The sequence below is a fragment of the Emydura macquarii genome, unplaced genomic scaffold (genome assembly GCF_026122565.2).
Source record: "Emydura macquarii macquarii isolate MOO-44397 ecotype Brisbane River unplaced genomic scaffold, CSIRO-AGI_Emac_v2 contig_2994, whole genome shotgun sequence".
NCBI lineage: Eukaryota > Metazoa > Chordata > Testudines > Chelidae > Emydura > Emydura macquarii.
In genome coordinates, this window is record NW_027133131.1 from 300,325 (window position 1) to 325,256 (window position 24,932).

General features: G+C 42.2%; 1 protein-coding gene across 1 annotated transcript in view; it reads right to left on the reverse strand.

Moving 5' to 3' along the window:
* LIMA1 (LIM domain and actin binding 1) overlaps positions 1 to 24,932 on the reverse strand; it is a 66,821-nt gene that overhangs the window by 19,483 nt on the left and 22,406 nt on the right. The window contains exons 6-8 of the mRNA XM_067529566.1: positions 7,513 to 7,650; positions 3,529 to 3,574; positions 690 to 1,151 (exon numbers count right to left, since the gene is read on the reverse strand). Of these exons, the coding sequence (XP_067385667.1) occupies positions 690 to 1,151; positions 3,529 to 3,574; positions 7,513 to 7,650 (646 nt within the window). The remainder of the gene's footprint in view (positions 1 to 689; positions 1,152 to 3,528; positions 3,575 to 7,512; positions 7,651 to 24,932) is intronic.

Below are 24,932 nucleotides of genomic sequence, written 5' to 3' on the forward strand. Positions count from 1 at the left end.
GACTTTCTCCTTAGTTTTGACAAACCTTCCTATCACACTTTAGTGGGTGTCAGGCTCTTCAAAGTGAGCTTAATAGTTTTTGGTTTTTTTTTCAAACAAGTCATGTTTAAATGACTCACTGTTTCAGGGCCCCTAGAAAAATTAAGATGCAGTCAGCCTCACCTTGCTTTAAAATAATAATTTACTCAAATACTAATCCATTCTATTTTTAATTGGATCCAGCCAAAATGAGAAATAATCTATCCATCCCAGATTAATATGTTCAAAAGAAGAATTTCCTGCTATTATGGAACTGCAAAAGAGAGACAAGGTGAGTGAGGTAATCTTTTATTGGACTAATTTCTGTTGGGGAGAGGGACAAACTTTTGAGCTTACACAGAGCTTCAAAACTTGTCCCTTTCACCAGCAGAAGTTGGCCCAATAAAAGATATTACCTAACCCACCTTGTCTCTCTAATATCCTGAGACCAACACAGTGACAAGCCTGCAATCATGGAGAGTCAGAGGCATCAATAAAGTTTTCAGCTCTTTAGCACCAACCACTGCAGGATATATTTTTCAGCTTCAGTAATGAATAAAACTACCATTGTACAGTTAATAGTGCTGAACCACCCCCTGCCAAGCATTTTCAGATGCCCAGGAGGCAGTTAATTTTTAGCTGCTTAAGGTCTGAAGTTATCCAGTCCTTACCTTTGTTTGAGTTGCATCGCCCTTCTCAAACATCATCTTTAGTTTGTTTAGTGGGATGTTATATTTCTCTATCTTCCCTGAAGAGTCTGGGTTTTCATTGGCCTCAGGTTTTCCTACTTCTTGTCTGGATTCTCTGACACAATTTTCCATTTTATCACTCTCCAGTGAATGGATCTTAGACTCCTCGCTGTCAACACTGGAATATTTCTGGAGCCCTTGGCCAATTGCAGATGATTGAACTTGAGATGTAGTATAGACCTTTAACGTTTGGTCAGTTTCTGCGACAGAAGCACGTTTGCTTTCAACTTCAACACTGGGGCCAGCGACCTTCTGCCTAACCTCAGGACAGTTGCTCTGTAGTGTTTCTTTCCGAGACTCTGTTCCCAAATCTGGATTCTCCCACTTCTTCTTTAACACACTCAGAGTCCCCCTTTTAAAATGAGGGGGAAGATTTTCTGTGTTCTAAAAAGAAGTTAATGCCAGTTATAAACTGCCTGATGAAGCATTAAAGCACTTCCTTTCTGTACAAAAGGAAGTAAAGACTCAATGCTGCTCTTAGTCCACTGCTCTTTCAGACAGCTGTGAATAGTTACAACAACTGTGCCACATGGAGAAAGCATCAAGGATAGGGGAGGGGGGAGGTGAGGAAAGTCAGGAGCTGAAGCAGGAAGTGATCAAACAGAATGGCCTTATAAGGAAAAAAAGGGAATCAAGCTCTAATGAGAGTTAAATGAGACACAGAAAGGCTTGAATCTTCACACACAAAAAAGAGAATAGACTCAACATAGCCTTTAGAAGGCGAGACTTATGTTAAAACGGAAAAGTGGCCACATGAGGTAGCAGAGCGGTGCTATGCCAAACGTTGCAATGTTTTCCATCTGTACTGTAGCAAGCAAGGAGAACGATTAGCCAGCTATTCCAAGAACTAAAGATTATCTTTAAGAAACCACTATTACTTTGGATTTTGTGTATTTCTACTTTCAGTTAGTGGTAATATTTGAGTGCCAACAGGCCTCTAATCACAGTATTTTACACCACCCAACACAAATCAAATATTACTATTCTTTTGCACCCATTTATAAAATCTGATCATATACTGGAATTTTTAATCCTTCTCCTACAGGTAACATTGTGATCACTGAATGGCACGTACTCATGCATGTAAATTATGTCCTACAAACATTACCACACCACTGCCATAAACCAACAGAACATGCCCAGGATTAGCTGGTGGTGACCACGGTAATACTACCCCTCAGATTCAAGTACTTTCAAACAGTGGTTACCCCACATACGGACACAAAACCCCACATTTAGCAAATTCACATCTAATACCTGCCAGCACTGCATTTTTATGGTCTGCTCCTTGTGGATCCTACCATAAATGAAACTAACTGCAAGTAGAACAGATCTGCAAGGCTTTAAGGAATTAAACAGGATTAGCAGCTATACTGGGATTTAAGTCTCTCACCCCATTACTCTTCTAGTTACAATACAAATGCTTCTTTACAAAATAACTAGAATCCACCTAAGCTTCAGTAAAATATCAGTTTATTTGCTCACTGTATTTAAACCAAGTACCAAAGTTGTAGGGAAAATGGTACAATGTAATCAGAGACATCAGAAAGGTATCCTGTGTGAAGGGTTTTCATGACAGAATTAGACACTGAAGTTCCTGCACCTACGGTTTCCTTGGATTCCTGTTGTACTGCTGCATATGGAATTCTGGCATGCATCATACTATGAGTCATTCTGTGCTTAGGCTCTGCTTTGCCCTGCCCATACGAGTGATGCAATATCTTCCAGTTGTGAGCTGGCATTCTTCCCTATTAACTTTGAGATTACATCCTACAAAGCACCCCACAATTTGTTCTTATATTTAAAAATAGGTTTAAATAACAATGTTTTAACCAAGTATTACTGACCTACACGACCATCCAAAGACTTATTGAGACCTGACAGAATGTGGGAATAAAGCAGCATTGAACAGGCTCCTACCTTGTCTCTTTTTCCCTGGCTAGAGTAACACAGAAACAAGACTAGCAATGTTCATTCAGTTTGCCATCAAACTGCTCATCTAAGATTGAGCAAGCATGCTCAGAGAAGGAATTGCCCACTCCTTCTCGACACTGTCGTTAACCCTGTCCATTTTAAATGGAGAATAAGCAGAGGTTCTGCTTGTAAATGCAGATCTGCAATCTTAGTGCGTTCTCATCCACCAGAATTCCCTGATCCCAGAGCAGTGGGAAGAAGTGAAACTGTAACAGCAGAGCCAAAGAGAATGGCTCTCTCTCCTCCCCCAGAGGCACATAAGTCCAAAGGATTTAAAATCTGCTTTAGAGAAGGGCACCCTAAATGGATTCTGCAGTTAGAAAGGAAGATAAATTAGAATTGTTGGAAGCTCGCAGCATCCCGTTAAGCTTCAAAGTTTAGTTAAGAAATGAGCAAAGCAGCATAGAAACCACACAGCTGCCTGGAGCACAGAGGTAGGTAACCATTCATGTTTTGTGGTTAGAACAGAGGACATGGACCCAGCTGCATTTTGGGTTCTACTTAGACCTGAACCAACGATTCAGTGTGACACCTTGGGCAAGTCACTTGATTTCCTTGTGCTTCAGTCAACCCAGTGGGGGAAGACGAGGTCAAAAGCAGGCCCTTAGTAAAAAGAGCAAACATTGCAACTGAGCCAAGTTTTCTTTTAAACACAAGGTACAAAAAAGCCACAGGGCATGTTTGGGTTGTTTAGCTATCCTCAATAGCAGCAGTCACAGGAAAGATACATAGCTAGTGGCCCTAGTTCACATATGCTGCTCATTCCAGAACGATCATAAATACTTACGTTTCTCTTTTTCTCTGCAGTAGCTTCCTCAGCTGCCTTCTGATACCTTTTAGGAAAGGAAAGGGGGGGGGGAGAGGGGAAAAAAAAAAAAAAAAAAAAGACTTATCTGCACTCCAGAGTCCCAAATCTTTTGGTGGGAGCACAATCACCCTGCAACAAGGATATTACCTTCCAGACCTCATGGACAAAAAACTGGAGATCTTGAATAGGTACGGCTGGTTGGTTGTCATTGAAAAAGTGGTAAAAGTCACAAATGTCTGAACAATGTAAAATGGTACAGGGACATGTTATTTTGAACACTACAACTCTTAGACAAATAAGAGATTTAAAATCCATTAACAAAGCCATTAAAAAACCTAGCAGCCACCCCACATTTCATTGTCCTGGAAAGACAGGACCATGACTAAGATCATGGAAGACCTTGCTCAGTGTGTTACAGAGACCACAATTTGTTTGGGCTTTCTCTTTTTAAAAAGGTCACAGGTTTTGCCACCAAAATATTGATCACAACAAACTTTCTTTACTTATGGTCATTAAAGTTCTACTTTTTAGAAGGGACGGGATGGTAGCCTGTTTTCTATCTGGGTAAATTTATATTCTGCCTCTGAATTGTCCAGAATACAGTGCAGGAGCCTTACAACTCCAGATGTCTTGCAGTCACATCCATGCCATCACATCATCAGTGGAATGAAACACCCCTGAGATCTCTCTTGCCTGCTTGGGGCCTCATGCTGAAAGATGCTTAAGTAACTTAAGAACAGAATGTATATATTATCTCTTAGGTTTTGCAAATCATCCTTATTCTCCAACCTCTGAACATGCCATATTTGAGGGTTTTTTAAATCACAAATCTGTTTGGAGGTTTACTTTTAAAGCCAAACTGTCAGCAAGTTACAGCCAGTTACTAACAACATTATAAACTCACGGCTCTTGAAAGAACTGCTGGTGACACCACCATGACTAAATCTTATCTGGTGGCCTAGTCCACCCGAAGAAAAACTCTTATCACCCTGCATATATGCACTCTATTACTGACTGTTGTATCAGGCCATTTGTTTGCACACACTGCTGGATTTGCACATCTTGCATGAGAGGTTTCTACACAGCCCTCTCCTCCTTTGTTAGTCTAAGAAGCAGACAGCCTGTGCTGCTACTCACATATTCCCACATGAAGAGCAAAACTAGCAGCTTCCATTCTGCAGGATGGAAGAAAACCAGACAAGCTCCTGCATTTGATGAGCCACACTCGCCCAAGTCTTCTAGGATCTAAGGTGTAGTGTGCTACAAAGCTTCCAAGTTTATCTTCCCAATGCAGCTCCTTCACAGCAAGGCAGTGGCACAGAACTGAAGCAAGCAACAAACAGGAGTCCCATTATGCTCTGCCTCTTACTAGATAGGAGACAAAGATGCAGTGGGGAAAACAGAATGAAGGTGTGTGTCACAGGGTGGGATGGCCCTTTAAAGGAACTAACTTAGCCTCACCTCTGACTAATTAGCTGCATCACAGGTGATTGATTTAATGCAAGGGATCATGTGATCACCAGCAGGTCACTTGATCCTCAACTAAAAGGCCAACAAGCAGCTCAGTTCCTTGAGACTTGCAGGGAACAGTCAGGCTGGCACCTGAAGTCTATATTACTCGGCTGCTGAGATGAAGTGTGTGTGCAGAGTAAAAGCCACTGCAAACACCTGAGTCTGGGAAAGACCGACAGCCCCAGGAACTGACTTCCATGACAAAGAAGCATGTGGCAGAAATACATTTGCATAACCAGGAGCTCAGGCCTGTGCAGAGCCAAGAGTGAAATCAAAACCTTCCTGATTTTTCAATATCAGGAAATGTCTGTAGAAGGAACGTGATCAGTTTATGAAAACATGGGCCAAGATTATCAGCCCTGGATATTGGAGTGCAACTTCACTGGAGTCGAGAGCTGCAGCCGCTGGCAGCAGGGCTGAATTTGGACCTAATCTATCAATAGCATCTAATCTGGGATGGGAGGGGACAATTATATTCCCCAAATTTAGTGTTTAATTTCCAGGACAGTAAATTTAGTCTCTTCTGTCTCATTTACTTGCCGATTCTCTTGCCCACCACAACCCCTGCACATTAGCAATGCCCAAGGAATATCCATCATTGAAGCAAAGTACTGTCTCTGGTAATAAGCTTGTCTCTCTGCGGATCAAAGGAGTATACCACAGTTGTAGCCTACAAGGCAAGACAAGCTAGTGAGGTTCTAGAATAGTGGATTTATGTATTCGCTTTTCACCTTTTGAAAGCCTGGTTGGCCATTTGCAACAATTAACATGGTGATTTCATCCTAATCTATATGAGAAAGACCCCAGTTTTATACAACTGGCTACCTTAATGGATAAGACCAGGATTGGAAGTGGAAGGGCAGTTGCATATGAGAAACAAGATTCACTGGCAGAGTTGTGTATGAGGCCCAGCAGTAGAATATCAAGGGCATTTACAGGCAAAAAGTGAGGTGCATTGGAAATATATAGGAAGACTGAAGGAGAGGGCAGGCTAGAAAGACATGGATGTTGCGGGCAGGGACAGAGGTATCCTGCCAGTACTGGAAAGGAGTCTGCACAATGCATGGTTTAAGTCTGCATTAAGAGCCCCTCAATTTCACTAATAGTAATAGTTAATCACAAATTTATAAAAAAAATTGAGACGAACCAGGCAGTTGGCATGGTATTTTGAGATAGAGAAAAGTTTTTTAAAGCAGTAGATTTATCCCAAAGAGCTAGGATTATGTTTCCTGCTGTGCATTTCAAGGTTGGTGAAGCCAGGGGCCACTCAAGTATCCTTTTCTAAATAGCTCTGCCATTGCTTGCATGGGGGTAGAGAGGCCCTACTTGGTTAAAGTATAGTGTGGTGGATTATCCCAGTAAATGCCATTTTAAAGGATTATTAAAGTTTAGAAAATTGACCAGATTCCATTTCAAAATCACAGCTGGAGACATTCATTCACTGACTATGGTCATAACAAGCAGCGTCTTCCTTACGCTCAATATTTCTAAAGAACAAATAACATATTTCTGGAACGGAGTGGATGTCAGGTTTTTTTTTTTAAATTCAGAGCAGCCTCTCGTGGGAGGCCTCTACACATCCCATTTTCAATTACAGAAGTTGATACCAGGCTATACTATTATAGGCTGGGATTTTCAAAGCAGCCTAAGGGAGTTAGGTACCCAACTTACATTGAAAGTCTGTATATTTCTCAAGTACGAATCACATGCATCTCCAACAAGTGCACTTAATGTGTTTGCTGAGTGGGGCTGCCTTCTTCCTTGGTTATAAGGAAGTGTTCTTGTTTGAAGGGGAAACCAATCTAAGATTCCCTAGTCTACCTCCCCTCTCTGCAAGAGAACACTCTCCTAATAAACAAAGATTTCCACAGGCTAAGGGAGAGATCTATGAGGAATCCTTTGTTAAAATATTGTTTCTAGACTAGCCCTTTTAAACCCTTGGGTTTTCTATCAGGAAATCCATCATTGGCAACTATCAGTACCGAGGCTTCGAACTGGAGTTCTGCTGTAGTGCGAGGAGATCCTGCTCTCCACCATGCCTTGCAGAAAGTGTAGGACTGGGGTGACCTTTTCATCTCACACAAAGGATGCAAAGATCTGTTTCTGATCAAAGAGTAAATCCATGGGTGGTAGCTACTAAACCCCAACTATGGATGCCTAATAGGATATCATGAATCAACAGTCAAGGTTGCACCTTCTTCTCTTCCAGCAAGAGAGGATGCTAGTGCTCACAATGGCAGCCAGAAAGGGGTATTATAATTCTATGGCTAAAGCATCAGGATTTGCCAATGCCTGAAGCACATTCTATGAGTATTTTATTGCACTGAGGATGGGGTTTAATTGAGTTTTAAAAACATCAGTGGTAGAGATGGGTGACTGCCACATGAGTTCTCAGGGTGTTGTCCGCTAGCCTACACACCTGTTTTTGAACTAACGCCTCACAGCACTTACTTGGAGAACCTCTCTAGGAGAGCTGACGACTTATTCTTGTTGACTAGAGAAAGCTCTTTGGCAGTGATTCTCAGAGAATGTGAAGTCCATTGTCTTCTGTTAAATGGTGATGGCTCCATCTTGTGAAAATAGAAGTATCTGTTAAACAAACAAAGCAAAGAAACAAGCAACATGAAAGAGTGATCCAAAAAGGAATTTTTCACTATGTGGATTTGGACTGAGTGGCTAAAAACTGTCAGTCTTCAGTTAGGCACTATAAGCATGTCTAATATTATTGTTGTCAAGTAGCAGTGATTGCAGGCTCTTTGTATCAAGTGGATAAAAACTAAATCAATAGATCTAGACTACAAAGTGACGGGAAGATATTTTTTTATGTATTTTACTGGTAAAAACACTGACTATAGCAACAGAATGGGAAGAGAAGAGAAGCTCAGAGTGAAAAGGATGCTAAAATGAGACCTTTCTGCAATTCAGGTCCATAGATTCCATGGCACAGGTAAGCTCCAGGAAGCCCTACATGCCCTTTCCCATTCTGGCTTCTAAAACAAACCCTTCAGGCATTTATGTAAGAAGGTTAGAGTTATGAAACCTAAGAGGATGTAATTCTTATACGAACATTTCTCATTTATTCTCATGATCTTCAGACAATGCAGCAGCTGCTTCCTTTTAGGTGACAAATCTGAGGAACTGTCCCAGACTGAGGTGTCATCAGAGGTGGTTTTGGAACAAATTGATAAAGTAATAAGTCACCAGGACCAGATGGTATTCATCCAAGAGTTCTGAAGGAACTCAAGTGTGAAATTGCAGAACTAACAACTGAGATATGTAACCTATCATTTAAATCAGCTTCTGTACCAGATGACTGGAGGATAGCTAGTGTGACACCAATTTTTTAAAAAGGCTCCAGAGGCAATCCCAGCAATTACAGGCCAGTAAGCCTAACTTCAGTACCAGGCAAATTGGTTGAAATCCTAGTAAAGAACAGAATTATCAGACACATTTATGAACATGATTGTTGGGGAAGAGTCAACAGGATTTTTGTAAAGGGAAATCACGCCTCACCAATATACTAGAATTCTTTGAGGGGGTCAACAAGCATGTAGATAAGGGTGATCCAATGGATACAGTGTACTTGGATTTTCAGACAGCCTTTGACAAGCTCCCTCACCAAAGGCTCTTAAACAAAGTAAACTGTCATGGAATAAGAGGGAGGTTCCTCTCCTGGATTAGTAACTGGTTAAAAGATAGGAAACCAAGAATAGGAATAAATGGTCAATTTTCAGAATGGAGAGATGTAAATAGTGGTGTCCCCCAGGGATCTGTACTGGGACCAGTACTGTTCAATAGATTCATAAGTGATCTAGAAAAAAGGTTAAACAGTGAGGTGGCAAAATTTGCAGAAGATACAAAACTACTCAAGATAATTAAGCCAAAGCAGACCACGAAGAGTTACAAAGGGATCTCACAAAACTGGGCAACAAAGTGGCAGATGAAATTCAATGTTGATAAATACAAAGTAATGCATATTGGAAAACATAATCCCAACTACACATGTAAAATGATGGGGTCTAAATTAGCTGTTACCACTCACAAAAGAGATCTTGGAGTCATTGCAGATAGTTCCCTGAAAACTTCCACTCTATGTGCAGCAGCAGACAAAAAAAGCTGATGTTGGGAGTCATGAGGAAAGGGATAGATAATGAAACAGAAAATATCATAATGCCTCTTTATAAATCCATGGTATGCCCACATCTTGAATACTGCATGCAGATCTGCTCACCCCATCTCAAAAATATATATTGGAATTGGAAAAGGTACAGAAAAGGGCAACAAAAATTATTAGGGGTATGGAACAACTTCCCTAACAGGAGAAAATAATGAGATTGGGACTTTTCAACTTGGAAAAGAGACGACTGAGGGGGGAATATGATAGAGATCTATAAAATCATGACTCTACCTTTTTTCCAAATCATTTATGAATAAGGTTAAGATTTTGTCACGATTATTTTTAATGCAAGTCAGGGAGTGATCATGGACAATAAACAAAAATTTACAGAAGCAGTGACCTCTCCCTCACTTTTACTAAAAATAACTATCTATGACAAAATGGTGCTGACTGGGAATGTGGAGAGGGCCACCTGTGGTGGCGGCTAGGAGCTGTGGGGCAGCCTACTGCTCCAAGATCCAGGTCCCCCTGTTGCTGGGCCCCCTGGCAGCTGACAGCTCTTGCCTTGCCCCAACTGAAGCAAAAAATGTCACGGAGGTTGCAGGAAGTCACAGATTCCATGACTTCCATGATAATCTTATCCTTATTTATGAATTAAAAAAGTGGCTCAGGTTTGGTAATCTCCCGCACATCCTCAGTCATGAAGGCTAATGGAAAGAATTCGTTTAGTTTCTCCACAATGGCCTTATCTTCCTTGAGTGCTTGTTTAGCATCTTGATCATCCAGTGGCCCCACTGGTTGTTTAGCAGCTTCCTGCTTCTGATGGACTTAACATTTTTTTGCTATAACGTAGAGTCTTTGGCTAGCAGCTCTTCAAATTTTTTTTTCGCCCTCCTAATTATATTTTTACAAAATATCCTCTACTCACAGTAATAACTCCAATAGTCTGTAACGTTCACCATGATTTCGCTGGTTTTCCCATTGCAGAACAGGTCTCAAAACTTGTCAGTCTGTGAGACATCAGAAATCACTGCATAGTTTCTGAGCTGCTGCTTTCAAGACAAACTATCCAGTATCTGAGTCTGACAATCAATGTCTTGAGATGCTTCAGAATGGCATCATAGGATTATAGCTCAGGACCTGCCATATCCCCCTCTTCTTCATAATAAAGTAAGGCATTCTACATTTACATTCTGGCATTTCCATTATAAACCTAGTCTGAGATGTAAATACTGCATCTATTTCAGTTTTTATCATGAAATCTGAGTTTGCTAGGTCTGTCTCCAGATTCACATTTCAGGGCTAGGAGGCAGAGAATAGGCACTAACATGCTCTAGAGCTGAATTCTGAGTCTTGCTTAGGACACAAGGGAAAATATTTTGTGGTCTAATACTTGTCTACGTCAGAAGTCACCACACAGCAGAGCAACATTTCTACCCTTGCTGATCTGATCAGAAGCTGCTCCACACTGGAATTTAGATTTAGTAGCATACGAGATATGTAAAGATGGGAGAGGCTTGTATGGTGACTATATAATCATGTTTATGAAATCCACCCCAAAACTAAAGAAAGTAAAACATAAGATGCTGTGGAGCATAATTGGCTGAGCAAAGCAAGGTCCTACACTCAACTAAATGGCATCTCATTGTGGCCATCAATGAGGCCACATCATAGTAGGTGGCTGCAGGAGTCCAGGGGAGAGATGGCCGAAGCAGGAGCAGAGATGGAGAACAGAGGATTCAACAGTAGCCTGGGTGTGTGCGGAGGAGATGTGGGAAAGTGAAAGGCAACATGGAAGTTGCCAGGCTGAGTGGTGGAAAGGTCAGGGATAGAAGGGATTGATAAGAGAGTTGGAACTGACTGAATCATCTTATTTTCCTTCATCTCCAGTTGGCCCAGGAGGGCAAGCAGGTGAACCTTCAGGCCTGTGAAGCGCTTTGAGAGCCTCAGAAAGGTGGTGCTAGGAGGGCAGGGTTCATGTTCAGGAATAGAGAGGCTGCATTCCTGCTCCTCCCACCCCATCTCTGCATCAGACAGTTCTGCCAACTCCTTAGCAATTCCATAAGCTTTGGACTAAAGGATTGTGACACCACAGCCAGCCAATCAGGGAGCATCTCAAAGATCAATGTGCAGAACCCTGTCGGTTCTGGTGAACAAAACTCAGGAAACTGGAAAAGCCTGATTTCCACTGCTATAAACACACAGAGCACCTGTTTGGTGCTGCAGGCAAAGGAATCTCTCTAGCACCCTGTGCTGCTGTCTTCATATCACAGGCACCAGCTAAATATGCAACTCTCACTAGTGTACAGTTCAGCCTACATAAGCAACAAGTGTGCAACCTCTGTGTTGTTTTTCAGTTTAGCACATTTTGAAGTAGTCTCCTGCACAGTATTATTTCCAGAGTTAGATGGGAGTTTGTCGCATCAAAATAATATAGTCTTGTCATAAACTAGGCATATTCAAATCTCAGAAACTGACAATATTTTGTTTGCCATAATTATTCAACAATTAAACTGCGAAAGCTGAACATCCTAACTAACATTGGTGCAAAACTAACAGCTCCATTCATAGCTTATCAGATTTGAGGTCACACGAATTTGATGAAGTGTTTTCTATTTTTAGGCTACCATTTGAATACACAGTGAAACCAGCATCAGCCACCATTTCCAAAAGGCAACCCCAGACCACCCTAAGGAGCCACTTTAGAGTATCAATGGTTTCCAGGACAAGTTCTCTTTTATCATTAGCAAAACACCTGTATTCCACAGGTCTGATCAGACAAGGTAACAAGAACCATCCACCCCTATTGGAGTAGAGGACACTCAATATCTGGTTGGATCAGGCTTCAATCAGCAGCCCATCTTTGCTAGTCTCTTGGGTGGTCCCATAAGAGCTTCTTTAAATACAATAAGGAAGATTTTATTATTAAAAAAGTTGGTAACGGTAAACATTCAGGTAATCATGCCTGTAATTATGGCGTTATAGAACTTTAGTCACTAATGTTGAAGCTTTATAGGGAATTTTTAATTTATGGATTTAATAATATGTACATGGGATTACACATGAAACTTGATTTTTTTTGTAAAGACTTATTCCACATGTTAACATCATCACTTATCCCAGCTGAAGTTTCAAGGGCCAAGTTTCAAATCCCTGCAAAGGGACATAATGGGGAACATGACTGTAATTTCAGTTCTGAATGCATTTGATATTACTGATTTCAGTCTCTTGACACTTTCCACACTATGTACTCTGAAACATATATCACAAGGTGAACAGTTACTCAAAGTACTTGCTTATAAAATCTTGTCCGATGACACACTGAAAATCCAGTGAAACTAGCCTATAAGACCCCTTTTTAGCATGGAAAGGAAGAAAATAGTAAAGCCCACTAGATAGCAAGCCACCGAGCAGCAAAATTCTTCCATGCACAAATAATTTTGCACTAAATGTCTACTGACATTAAGGCCTTGCTATGGCAAGGCTGCTGTGCTCCAGTATAAGTGGAAGTTAAAGGGTGCATAAGTTCTAGATACATTCCTCCACATTAACCATTCCAAGACCCACCCATCTACCCCTCTGTCAGAGCCAGCTGGCAGGATGCTGAGGAAGCAGGGTGTCAGTGGGGCCCTATGTACATTGGCAAGAGGGCACGACTCCAGGGGTCTCCGGAGCCACAGGCCTTGTCTACACCACGAGATTTACCTCAATTACAGCCATCACTGATATGGCTGCTTTTGTGCAAACGCCTGCATACACAGATAAGGCCACTGTTTGAACTGGAATAATGCCTATTGTATGTATGGCTAGAACTAAAGAAATGTCTACTGTAGAAGAGCCTAAGTCTCTAGTCATCAGGTAGTCCACTCCCTTCCTTGCAAGGATACAAAGTAAACAAGGGGCAGAGAATGGGCATATCTGAAATTTGGCTTTAAGTGTAATCCATGTGCCAACAGACCCATCTTACCACACATAAGTGCTCATTAAAAAAGAATCAGGTTCTCCATGCTTTGTACTTCACTCATGAAAGTGCACTTTTACATTTAGTGCTCCATAGCTGTGCTTTGCACTGGGGTTATACCTGCTGTTTAATGTTAGCTGAGCCTGAAAATGACTGACATCATGCTCTGAACAGGGAGCACGTAACAAATCTGCAGTTCATTTTCAGTTAACTCCACTATGTAATTTTGCATTTTCATCCTGGCTTGGGTGTACAATTCAGTGGAACAGTGACATGAGTGGAATTACTTCATGTTTAAGCAATTAGTATGTTTTTTAAAAAGACTTTTCTTGGGTAATTTTTAGTTCGTTGGAGGTCAGATCATTTACAGGAAAATCCCATTACCAAAGACGTGCTGGCCAGTTGATATTGACATTAAGAGGCTGCACTGTTGTAACTGAAAGAATATGCAAGGAAAGTTGAAAGTATAAAGGAGTGTTTCAATAGCACACCTCGTTTTAAGCACATTAACATTCTGTTCTCTTATCTTTGATAGTCATAATTTTGAGTTCCGGCAGATAACACACACACTTCAGGTACCACTCCTTTACCTGCAGTCACATCTACGTTAAAACGATCATGACTCATTCATTCTAGCAAACATCTCTTCCATAATGGGAGTAATAGCTGTTAGATTTAGAAAAACTGTAGCAAAGTAGCTTGTTTTATCTTGAATTGCTACAGGGTGTGCACGCACACACACAAATTGAAAGTTGTCATGAAGATGTTGACAAACCCATGTTCTTAACATCTTCCTGTATCTTGCTTTAGAAAGATGATGAATCTTTCAACAAAGTATCTATCCATGCTACTTTAGTCCCATCTGTGTAATTGATTCTAGACCACTTCCGAGAAGTAGTATTCATTTTCTACTATGAGTATTAGTTTACTATCTGTTTAGTACAAACATGCTCTGCATAGCACAATACGAAGACAGTCTCTGCCCCAGAGATTTACAATCTAAAGAACACAGAGAAGGCACTCAGAGAAATGCAGAATTGTAGATAATAAAGGGGTTACTTGCCAGCAGTAATGTCTGTACTCCAGATGTATTTGCCTCCACAGTCCCATTGGAGAAATTGTGTGCGTAGCTGCATGTTTATGGAACCTTTCTGAACAGTATTTGCCTGATAGGTGGCGTGAGAAATTACCTCAAGCTACACATTCTATAGGGAGGGTACATAAATAACCTGCCTCATCAACTCTTCTATCTGCCTGACGAGTCATGGAACCAACTTCTTTCCTGCTCCGTTCAAATCTGCCTGTAAATAGTTTACATTGTTAGAGCTGAAGATTAAAAAAAGTTTCATTTTGGTTTTTCAACCGTTTTGTTGTATTTTTGCTAGTATAGTTGTGAGTCTCCTTGGGTTTTGCCCAACATGGCTGACCAATCTTAAAAAACAAGAGCCACAATAGCAAGAACCAGGATTTAAGAAATGTTCCTCTTGGGCCATAAATTGTATTCAGCCTCAGACCACAACGAGAAATTCCTCTTGCACATTGTGGAAAGGCACTCAAGTAAAAGCTGTAACAACTACAAAGCCTTCTTTAAAAAGGCCCCAAAGGACCAGAAGACTGATCCATTGGCCTAGTCCTGTAAGAGATTCTGGCAGCACTTGAGTGTGGGAGGGTCTCCTCAAAATGAGTCTCCCAAGCATGATGAGCCATGCTGATGGGGTTATCACCTTGTGACAGTATCCCATAAAAACCATCAAAACAGATTTCAGGGGTTACTGGAATGGGGGCAAGGAAAGCACCCCAATTACTTCCTCTTTGAATCTGTTGGCGAAGTTCTGAAGTTTTCTCTGGAATAATCTCCACATGGATAATGAGACCTCACTGTCATTGAAACCACAGTTCTGGAGTAAGATGATACCATCTATAGAAACAGGGTGCATGGTTCCTGTCAGATCCAACCTTGGTACCATGGACTTTGCTGAACTGAGAAAAGCAGGTTCCTTCCCATTCCACTGCACTTCCACCTCAAGATGAAACTGGCTCAGATACAGGAACATCTGATTTGAACAGTACTACTCATAGTGCATGAAGTTAAGAATATGTATGTCTCTACAAGATTACAGCTTTATTTAATATTTTGTTGCTTATTTTATGTAATGATACCTAGAACTCTGAAATAGCATTATAACTCTCTAATACACTAATCACTCAATTTAAGGTAAACCCCATTAAAAGTAAAACAGCCTTGCAAAATTCATCTTGAGCTGAGTTAATGTTGTGTGGGGGTTTTGGTTTTAGCGTTTTTTTTTTAAATGGTTTAGTACGCTAGCATTTTTAACATCATTGTGGAAGGGTGCATGAGAAGATTTGGGGTCAGGCAAGTATTCATGACAATTTTGCAAAGGTGGAGTACAGAATGGTGCATCAGCCATAGCTAAGCTTCCCAGTTTGCATCAAAGCCACTGTTAATGAAAACTTTACATTTACCATAGTAGAGTAAAATCCATGTATGTTGGAAGATCTAGAGAAAATATATATATACAGATTCAACTCCCTATCGGTTAGAGCTGCCTCAAGATACGGCTGGGTGGTTTGCTTTTTAAGATGTTTCTTTTTACAGACACTTCAGTATAAACATTTGCTCTGATAGTTCATTAGTTAATAGCAAAAGGGACATCAGAGCTGAGCAGTGGGACCAACATAGTAAGATCAAATAAAGCTGAGCAGAGTTATGCACTGAGGCCTTACTAATCTACCAATTCATTACCCAAAATCCTTTTTAAAAATCTAAATGAAATATAGAGATACATACGTTAGCGGTGTATATGTTTTCTTTTCTGGTGATAACTTACAATAGTTACATGTAATGTGGTTGTAGCCATGTTGGTCCCAGGATATTAGAGAGACAAGTAATATCTTTTATTGGACCAACTTCTGTTGGTGAGAGAGAAGTGTTCATGCTTACACAGAGCCCTTCTTCAGATCAGCAGTATAAGCACTGTTTGGTAGCTCATTCAGGTGTTATTGTATCTTTGCACTCTCGGGAAGATACTAGGATTTTTAGAAGTTCATTTGGTTGTCACCTAAATAGTAACTTATCAGGATTACTACTCATTAGATCATAGTATAAGCAAAAATCTGCAATAGCTGGGCATATAATAAACGAGATATGAAACACAAGGCCACTTTGCTGAATTTCAAGTTTTGGCACCATGGTATACAGAAATAAACATCTCCCTGCCAGTTCTCTGATCTACAGAGACTTTGGAGCAGTTTTCTCAGAATTTTGTAATAGCACCTAAGTCCCAGATATTTACTGCTCACAATGACAACTTTCTGTGAATGGCATTCACAATTCATGTTTAAAACAAGAATGTAAAAACCTAGATTTAAGCCTCAGGAGGTAGTAAAAGCATTTGCTAGTAAGATCAGACAAGTGATCTGATAAATATTTGCGTTAAATAATCAAGAATGTATTCAAATACGAGGAGATCATTTAACATATGGACTAATGGACTTCTTATTTTTACAAGAAGTGTTCTTTGGTAAAAGGGCCATACATCTGCATCAGCACAAATACCTGATTCTGCCTGGGGCTCAGAGACTCAAGACTCTTCACAAGCGATTGGCTTCAATGCCAATAGTACACTGAAGTAGCAGTAGCTACCACCACATCTCATTAAGCTTCTTCACATTTGCTAAATTTCAAGCGCCTTTAGGAACAGGCTTTGCCTGTACAATTCAAATGTTCAGGATGTTTATTAAAAGTTTAATGTGTAAACATCACATTTTTAACCGATACTATCAGCTAAGAAATCTCAGACCAATTATAATAAATATATTTGAGTCATATTCTATGGACCCACTGGAGGCACTGCATATCACAAAACACAAAAACAAGGCTATCCTCTAAAAAAAATAGTTTAAATTCATTGATTGAATGCCACTTTACAAGTTGGTCAAGTTCAAAATACAGAGATATACCTGTTGAATCACTGACTTTCTAACAGAAGTTTATTAAAGCAGATACAATAGGAATTGTAGAAAGATTGTGACTGCCCAAGGAAGGAGAACAATGGATGTACAGGCGCTTCTCAACTGATAAAGATACCAACTGAGATACTGTTTATAAGAGACAAATTAAGATTCTATACTTACCACCACAACAGCAGAACTTTCTCTTTATAGAACCTGCTTTAAAAGTTCTTTGCAAGTAAATCAGCATAAATAAAAGGAAGATATTCTGATCTGTAACTTCTTGAGCAGTGTACCTGTGTACTACTATAACAGAGTAGCTTGAACTAAAAGTTACCTCCCACTTCAGAAATTCTGAAAGAATTCGCCTCCTTGGGCTGACTATACAATCTAATCTTCCAATTAATAGAATAAGATCAAAATCTCCAGTCAGACATAATTAGAACTGAAGACACCACAAACATAATATTCCAGAATAGGACAAAATGCTACCTGCAATATTTCCTGGGATTGTGGCAGGCCACCTTGAATTTTTTTTTGTTTTTCATCTTTGAAGAAAGATAGATGGTAAGTCAGCTAGGATGCCCACCTTAATCAAAAATAAAGGATCATAAAACCAGTGATCATAAACTAAAATATGAAAGGGATGATGCAGAGAGGTTCTGGTAACTGCTATCTATTCCACCCAAACCCTTCACTACAAGTTTTCATTTTCCTCACCCCTAAATTCAAAACTCTTCCTTGACTTGCCTACCCAAACAAAAAAGTCCACATGTGAAGAGGACAGATGGCCATGAACAAGGCACTTTAGATAACAAGCTTGTAGTTTGTGTAAGGTTACCAAATTAGGGTGCGACCTACAACCATAACACTGTAGCACACTACGATACTGTGGTCTACACTTGTACCAAAGCTGAATTAAGGGAGGATGACCTCAAACATTTTTTCACTTTAATGGGGATGGGAGGCTTGTAACAGCAAAATAATTATTACTGGGGCTTTTTTCTTAAATTGCATTTCAAAAAGTTTACCTAGTATTTAGGACACATATTGAAAGAATGTGAAGACTGTACCATGCCCTTGACTAAACATTTTGTTAGTAACATGTATAAAACAGCATCTCTCTCCATACAAGTACCAAGATGCCACTGGATGCCTTTTATTTCTTTGAAAGATGGTAGCAGACACCTTTCATTGCTGAATTTGTAATACTGCATAGCATAGGAGATGAAACAGACACAGAAGATAGGACAATTTACATTATGAACTCAGTGCAAGCTTGCAATGGGTTAAGCTAAAACCTCATTGAGACTGATCGGCATGAACTCACCATTCAATTAACATAAATGTAAGGATAACCCACCACCTAAGACAAAAAGTGTGTGAACTTGCCAAGGAGCTTTTGCCAAGTACTGTTTTGGGTAGGTGGTATGTGTGTGGGAAGGCAAAACAGACAAACTGGAAGAGAGAATGAAAGACAGCTGGAAGGAGCAGCTGAAAGAATGGTGGCTGACCCTAGAAGCAGCCGGGGGAGAAGTTTTACATCCCCGTACAGGCTGAAAAGTGTGTTATTGGTGCTATAGTGTTAAAAAAAATGTTTTCTGCTTATCAATTCTTTCTGCATTGAGAGAGACAGGACAATATACATTCTTTGTAAATAAACGAGTGCATTAAAGAAATACCTGACTATCACCAATTTTTACTCCCAACTAGAACCACTTACTAGACCCCAGATTTTTTTGGCTAGCTACTAAAAAGCCAAAAGGGGTAACAATATGAAGAATCCCGTTTTGTTTGTAGTAAAGGAGGTGGCAAATCTATGGAAGATTTGCAGTTATGAGACCCTTTATACAGTGAAAGCCCTTAAGGCACTGGTTTGATGACTGTAAGGGCACAGCTTTAGACCAGTACAACCTTTATTTTTTAAACTCTAAAACCAAACCAAGGGTCACACATCCAGCTTTCACTCTAAAGATTTCCACGGGGGACATGAATAAACGTTTCCTTCCCGTATCGCTTACCGAGTAGATTTCCAGTACCCAAGTGGGGCAGGAGGTAAATCCAGGGCATAAAATAGGCGTAAGAGTTTGGCCGAGCCCCTGTTAATCCTTCCAGGCCCACCCACGGGCTAAATGGCACGTGTTCCTGCCTGTTCCTGCGCCTCTGGCAGGTGCAGGAGCGCGGCGACGGCTCCAGCTGCCCTTCCGTGCGCTGCTAGCCGGGGGCTCTCTCCTCTCCTCTCCTCCCGCCCGCAGCAGCCCACGGAGGAGCAGGGCCCTGGGCCAGGTGCTTGCGCGCTGGGACAGAGCCAGTCCCTGCCCGCGAAGGGACGGAGCCCTTCTTCCTCGCGCACCCACCGCGGAGGCCGGGCGCTGAGGGCGCAGCGCGGGGCTGGGAGCGGGTCGTGTCCAGGACGAGGCGCCAGGGGCCGCGCCGCCTGCCGGGGAGGGGGTCGGGGCACGGCAGCCCCACAGCCCGGCCGGCGCCACCGCTCCCCGGGGCCGCGCGGGGAGGCGCCCACGGCCTGGGCCAGAACGGCGGGAATCGGCTCCGACGGGCCAGCTCGCGCCTGCCTGGGACCGGGCCGAGCGCGACCCGCCTCGGGACCCGACCCCGCCGGCCGGGCGAGGGGTGTCCGGCAGGAAACCGGCCCGGCGAGAGACGGAGGAGGAGCGAACCGAACCGGGCCGGGCCGGGACCCAGCGGCCGGGCCGACCCGACCCTCGCCGTCCCCCCAAGGCGCCGCAGCACCCGGGGGACCAGACCCCTGAGGGGAACCAGCCGGCTCCGAACCGGGCCAGGCGGCCCCAGCGCCCGCAGCAACCCACCTGTGCCGTGCCGAGCCGGGCCGGGCCAGGCCTAGCACCGCGCACCTGTCGCGGCTCAGGAGGCGGCGGCGGCACCTACAGCAGCGGGGTGCGACCGTCACCGCTCCGCCGGGCAGGCCGGCTAGGTCTGGCCACGCCCCCTCCTGGCCGCAGGCCACGCCCCCTCCTGGCCGCAGGCCACGCCCGCCTCCCTGCCCGGGTCCTCCAGTGCGCATGCTCCCATCGCCCGCCCTCTCCCTCTGAGCGCGTGCGCATTATTTCTCCTGCCTCGGCAGATTCTCCGGGCATGCGCACTAATCTCTGCCTGGTGTGTCTCCCTCCCCTCGTGGAGGAGCGAGTGGCCCGCGTGCATCCTGACGTGCGAAGCAGGGGCTGGGAGGGGGCCGAGGCAGGCAGCGGGCAAGGCAGGCAGGGCAGGGCTCAGCCCAGCTCCCGGTAGCCCCACCTTGGACCCTGACGCTGGCATGACACAAGCTTTCAAGGAGGTTTCTGGGCTTGTGCCCTCAGCCTCGCTCCGCACACAGTGGGCCCCAATCTCGGGACCACACAGCCTGGAAGGGTGGATGGTTTTGCACCAAAACGAGGGAAATCGCACCGAGCAAACCAGCAGGAAGAGACCTTGGCTGCATCCGAGTATTTTTGCACCAAGATAACTGCCCCATGTGCAAATCCCTCAGATAGACAATTGGGTCTGGGAAAACTGACACAGTCCCAGCTCAGCCAGATTCCGTGTGATCTGGGGCCAAAGTGGATGAGTTAATCTTTTATTGGACCATCTTCTGATGGTGAGAGGCACAAGCTATTGTGCTACACAGAGCTCTTTTCCAGTCCCCTAAGCTTTGCCTCCATTTCCCCATCTGTAAAATGGGGATAATTGTATTTCCCTTTTCCCACTCTTTGACTGTCTTGTCTATTTAGATGGTAAACTCTTCTGTAAAAAAAATCCCTTCCTATATGTGGTGCAGCACCTAGCACAATGGAGTTGGGGTGGAGCTCTGAGTGCTACCCTAATACAAATAAACAATCATAGCAATACTATAAACAATAAGGAATGCTGCTCTAATGCCTAATAGTAGTAATCAGGAACAAAAACCGGCTCCCACCTTTTATTTATTGGTTCATTAGCTTCTAGGAAGTAGTGTTCACAGTGGAAAAAAGAACAGTACATCAGAGAAAATGAAGGATGAATGATTGGATGCCCTTCATTTTCTGCTTGTAAGTAGATAGTTCTCCAGAAGCCAAACCAGATAATCTGCATTCCTCTACCTATACTAAACAGTGAGATGAAAGCAGCTTTGTGTATCTTCATTAGCATGGTAGGAGTGTGCTCTCTCTTCAGCCAGGAGAGTGGCTCCTCAAAATGTTTATCTGTACAACAAACCTTGGCTTAGTTGTGTCTGTTTTCTTCCTTCCTCTCCACTCTCTTGCTCTAATTCTTCATATTCTGTGGGCTATACATGGAAAGCCCCAAATCAATAATAAAAATAAAGTTTAGTCCATCCTGCTCCAAATCCCCCCAACACAGCTGGCACTAACTGGTAACCTGGTTCAGAGTCTAAGATGGCCTTCCTCATGCAGAAATTCTGGATCCTCTGCTAGTTGCCCCAGGTCTGCATGACAATGTGATTTCAACACTCTGCACTTGTGGTCCTGCTCCAGAACTACCAGTCTGCATAAGGGGGATTTTACAGCTATTCAAATTTCCATCAGCTGGCTTCACTGCTCCATGTCTACATGCAGCCCTTAGCAAGACATGCCACCAAGTTCTCAGGACAACAGGCTGCTGCCAAAATGACCACATACGTCTCATGCCCTGTGTTTGCCTCCTGGTTCCAAATTGAGAGTTACATTAATGCCAGCGATTGAAACAGTTCATTATTCCGAGTTGGACCCATGCCTTACCACTGGCTGGAACAGAGGCCATGGACAAAAGTCTAGAGCATGCCAAGATGGAAGAGGTTTGTCTTACTGGACTAGTGAGCTACAAGCACTTCCACAGAAGGGCTCATGAAGGCCAGACGAGTTCTCCCACAGTACACTGTAAAATAACATATAGTATGGTGCAGCTTAGTACATGCTAAGAAGTATGGGATACTGATTCTCCAACCCTCATCTACACACAAATGTAAACTGGTTTAGATAAACTGATCTAAACCCCTGTGTGGATGCTCTTATTTCATCTTAAAAATTAAGCTTAAACCTGTTCCTAATCAATTTAAACTAAATTGATATAAGCCTGGTTAAACCAAAATAAAACCGTCCTCAGAGCCTTTTGCCTCAGTTTAATCAAATGGACTTAAATCGCATCTTCAGTTGAACTGGTACAATTCTGAGTGTAGAGAAGTCATCAGGATCCTTTAAAAATTCCACCCCAGATTATTATTATTATTTCTATAGTACCAATGGCAGCAGGATGGGGCAAATGTTTCCTATGCCAACCCAACTGAAATTTTCAAGAATCCTTATATTTCTTTAACAAACACAAGGAAATTCCCACACACAAAAATCTTGTTAATTTAGAGTTAAGGTTGTTGAATAAATTAATGTAACTCAGACAAAATACAGACCATTACACCTAATCCTAACCCTAACCACTAAAACAGGAAATTATTAGCTAGTTTACATTAATTACCTTTACAGTAATATCAGTATTGATCTGTGTATCATACATAGTCCAGTAACAACCTGAACTCTGACACACAAGACAGACACATCACCAATTATATACTTCATAGATTCAAACAAACACACACACAGAGGTGATCTATATGTTGAAAGTGCATGTGAGTATGTCTTGATGGAGGAAGGTTGATACTGGTATCTGTAACGTAAACTTGCTCAAGTTAATCTTATTAATTAAATGTATGAAATATAAAAGAAATACTACAATTCTGTAAATTATCTTAGCTGGTCATTTCCTGTCTTTCTAATGTATGGGTTCCTCAATGGTAATGCTATAGTTATATATTTTAATTAAAGGTTATATTAATAATAATAATCATAATGACTTCAACAAACTCCAATTTAAGAATGTTTTTTGCATGGGGAATGACTATCTGTGCACCTATCCATCTTCTATTATTATTAATAATAATCATATGTATTATGGGAATGTCTAAGGGCCAACCAAGAGCAGGGCCCCCTTATGCTAGGTGCTGTACAAACACACAGACATAGGTGGCTGCTGCCCTGATGAACCCACAGTCCAAATAGACAAGACAGACGCAGGGTCAGGTTCGGGGTATAACACCCCAGCAAAGTGAATAGTGTAATTTCAGCAAATGGTATATTAGTTCCACCAATTTTTTTTGCGGTGGGAGAGTTTATTTAGGAGGGGATTAGCTAAATGGAAAGAAAAGGGAAGAGGTGAGGGGTCCAGGGCAAGGGAGAAGAGGGTAATAGGGTCAGGTCTAAGGTAAAGGTGAAGTGAAGAGACTGAAGGTGTGGGAGAGCTGGAGCACAGGACTGAGAAAGTCCAGTCAAAACTGTAAGTTCTCCAAATGTCCAGAGATCCTGCTTTGGCTGCTTTTGTTCCTATAGGCTGGAGTTTCTGGCTGGACTTCTTTGCTGTTTTCTCCAAGGCCCACATGGAGGGAGGGGAAGCACCACCTGAGTCCCAGTGCCCCAAGAGTTGGGGGTCTCCCCTGCATAGTTCTGGATCTAGTGCAGGGCTGGATCCCATTTTACCTCTCCCCACAGTGCAGTGGTCCCTGCTTTTCCTTAAATATAAAAATGTGACCATTTTTTTAAGCACTGTAATTAAAACAATTCTCTTTTATTTAAGGATTCCCCTACAGTGTCAGGAATCCAAACAGAAGGGCCTTGGGATAGTGCACGAGACTCAGAAAGTGAAACTGCTGAGTTTAGTTTCACTGCTCAAATAGCAAAAGACAAACAGCATATTGCTTATTTACATGACAGTAGCATTCAATCAGAATGAGGGTCCCAGGACATTGTATAAACATATAATAAAATTCAGTCCGTGTTCTAAAGAGTTTACAGTCTAAAGCCCCGATTGTAGTAATAGTGCCACAGAGCTCACTGTGGGTGCAGAGATCTGTCCACTCAGAGCTGCTTGCAGCATCAGCACCTGAATAAGGACAAGGTGTGACCCTGGAGGTGACACAACAGCAAGGGTGGGACGAAAGCAGGGTGGTGAGGGCAGCCATAATAAAACACAAGGTTGCCTAGCTGAGCTATGTGTATAATTTTCAGTCTTTAATGTAATTTAATTGAAAGTGTTTGTGATGTTTATTTATTTTAATAAATTATTGTAATGAATCTCTAACAGGCCATCTGTTTATGACCTCATCATAAATGGTGAAAACTCAATGACATTTTAATAACCCTTTCTGGATTAATAATCTCAGGTGTAGTTAGTAACAGGGTTTTGTTTTTTAACATGTGCTGGATTCGCCTCTTACATTACTCTTACAGCAGTGAAATTCAATTGACTTCAATGGAATTATTCCTAATTTACAAGGAGAGGATAATCTACACTCTCTTTAATATTTCACCCAGGGCTCAGTCCTGACAGAGACTGGCACCTTGTGGTGGAGGCTGAGTCCTTTCATTGACTCCCAATCAGTGGTTGAGGGTGCTCAGCTTTCTGTAGAACTGTCTCAGCATGCTGCAGAATTAGGCAGCGATTGAGGGCAGCTTTTACTGTATGGCCAGTGCTAACACCCGAATGCCCTTTCTGTTTCTTAGAGCTCCACCCAGTCAATTAACTTCCTAGAAGTCCCCACCCATCAATACTGGTTTAATCAGTGACTAAACTGGAATTTTACTTTATTTCCAAGCAGTCTCTATCAGTATGTACATTCCCCTTTTTATGGAGCCAAGGCAGCAGAAAAATAAGCAGAACAACCATTATAGTGTCAATTATGATGGCTGTATAAAAAGTCCCAGAAGAGATCTCACACAGTGCATATGTCAGACAAGCCTGTGCAGATTTGGGACTAATGCTCAGAGGTTCTAGTCAGGATGGCAA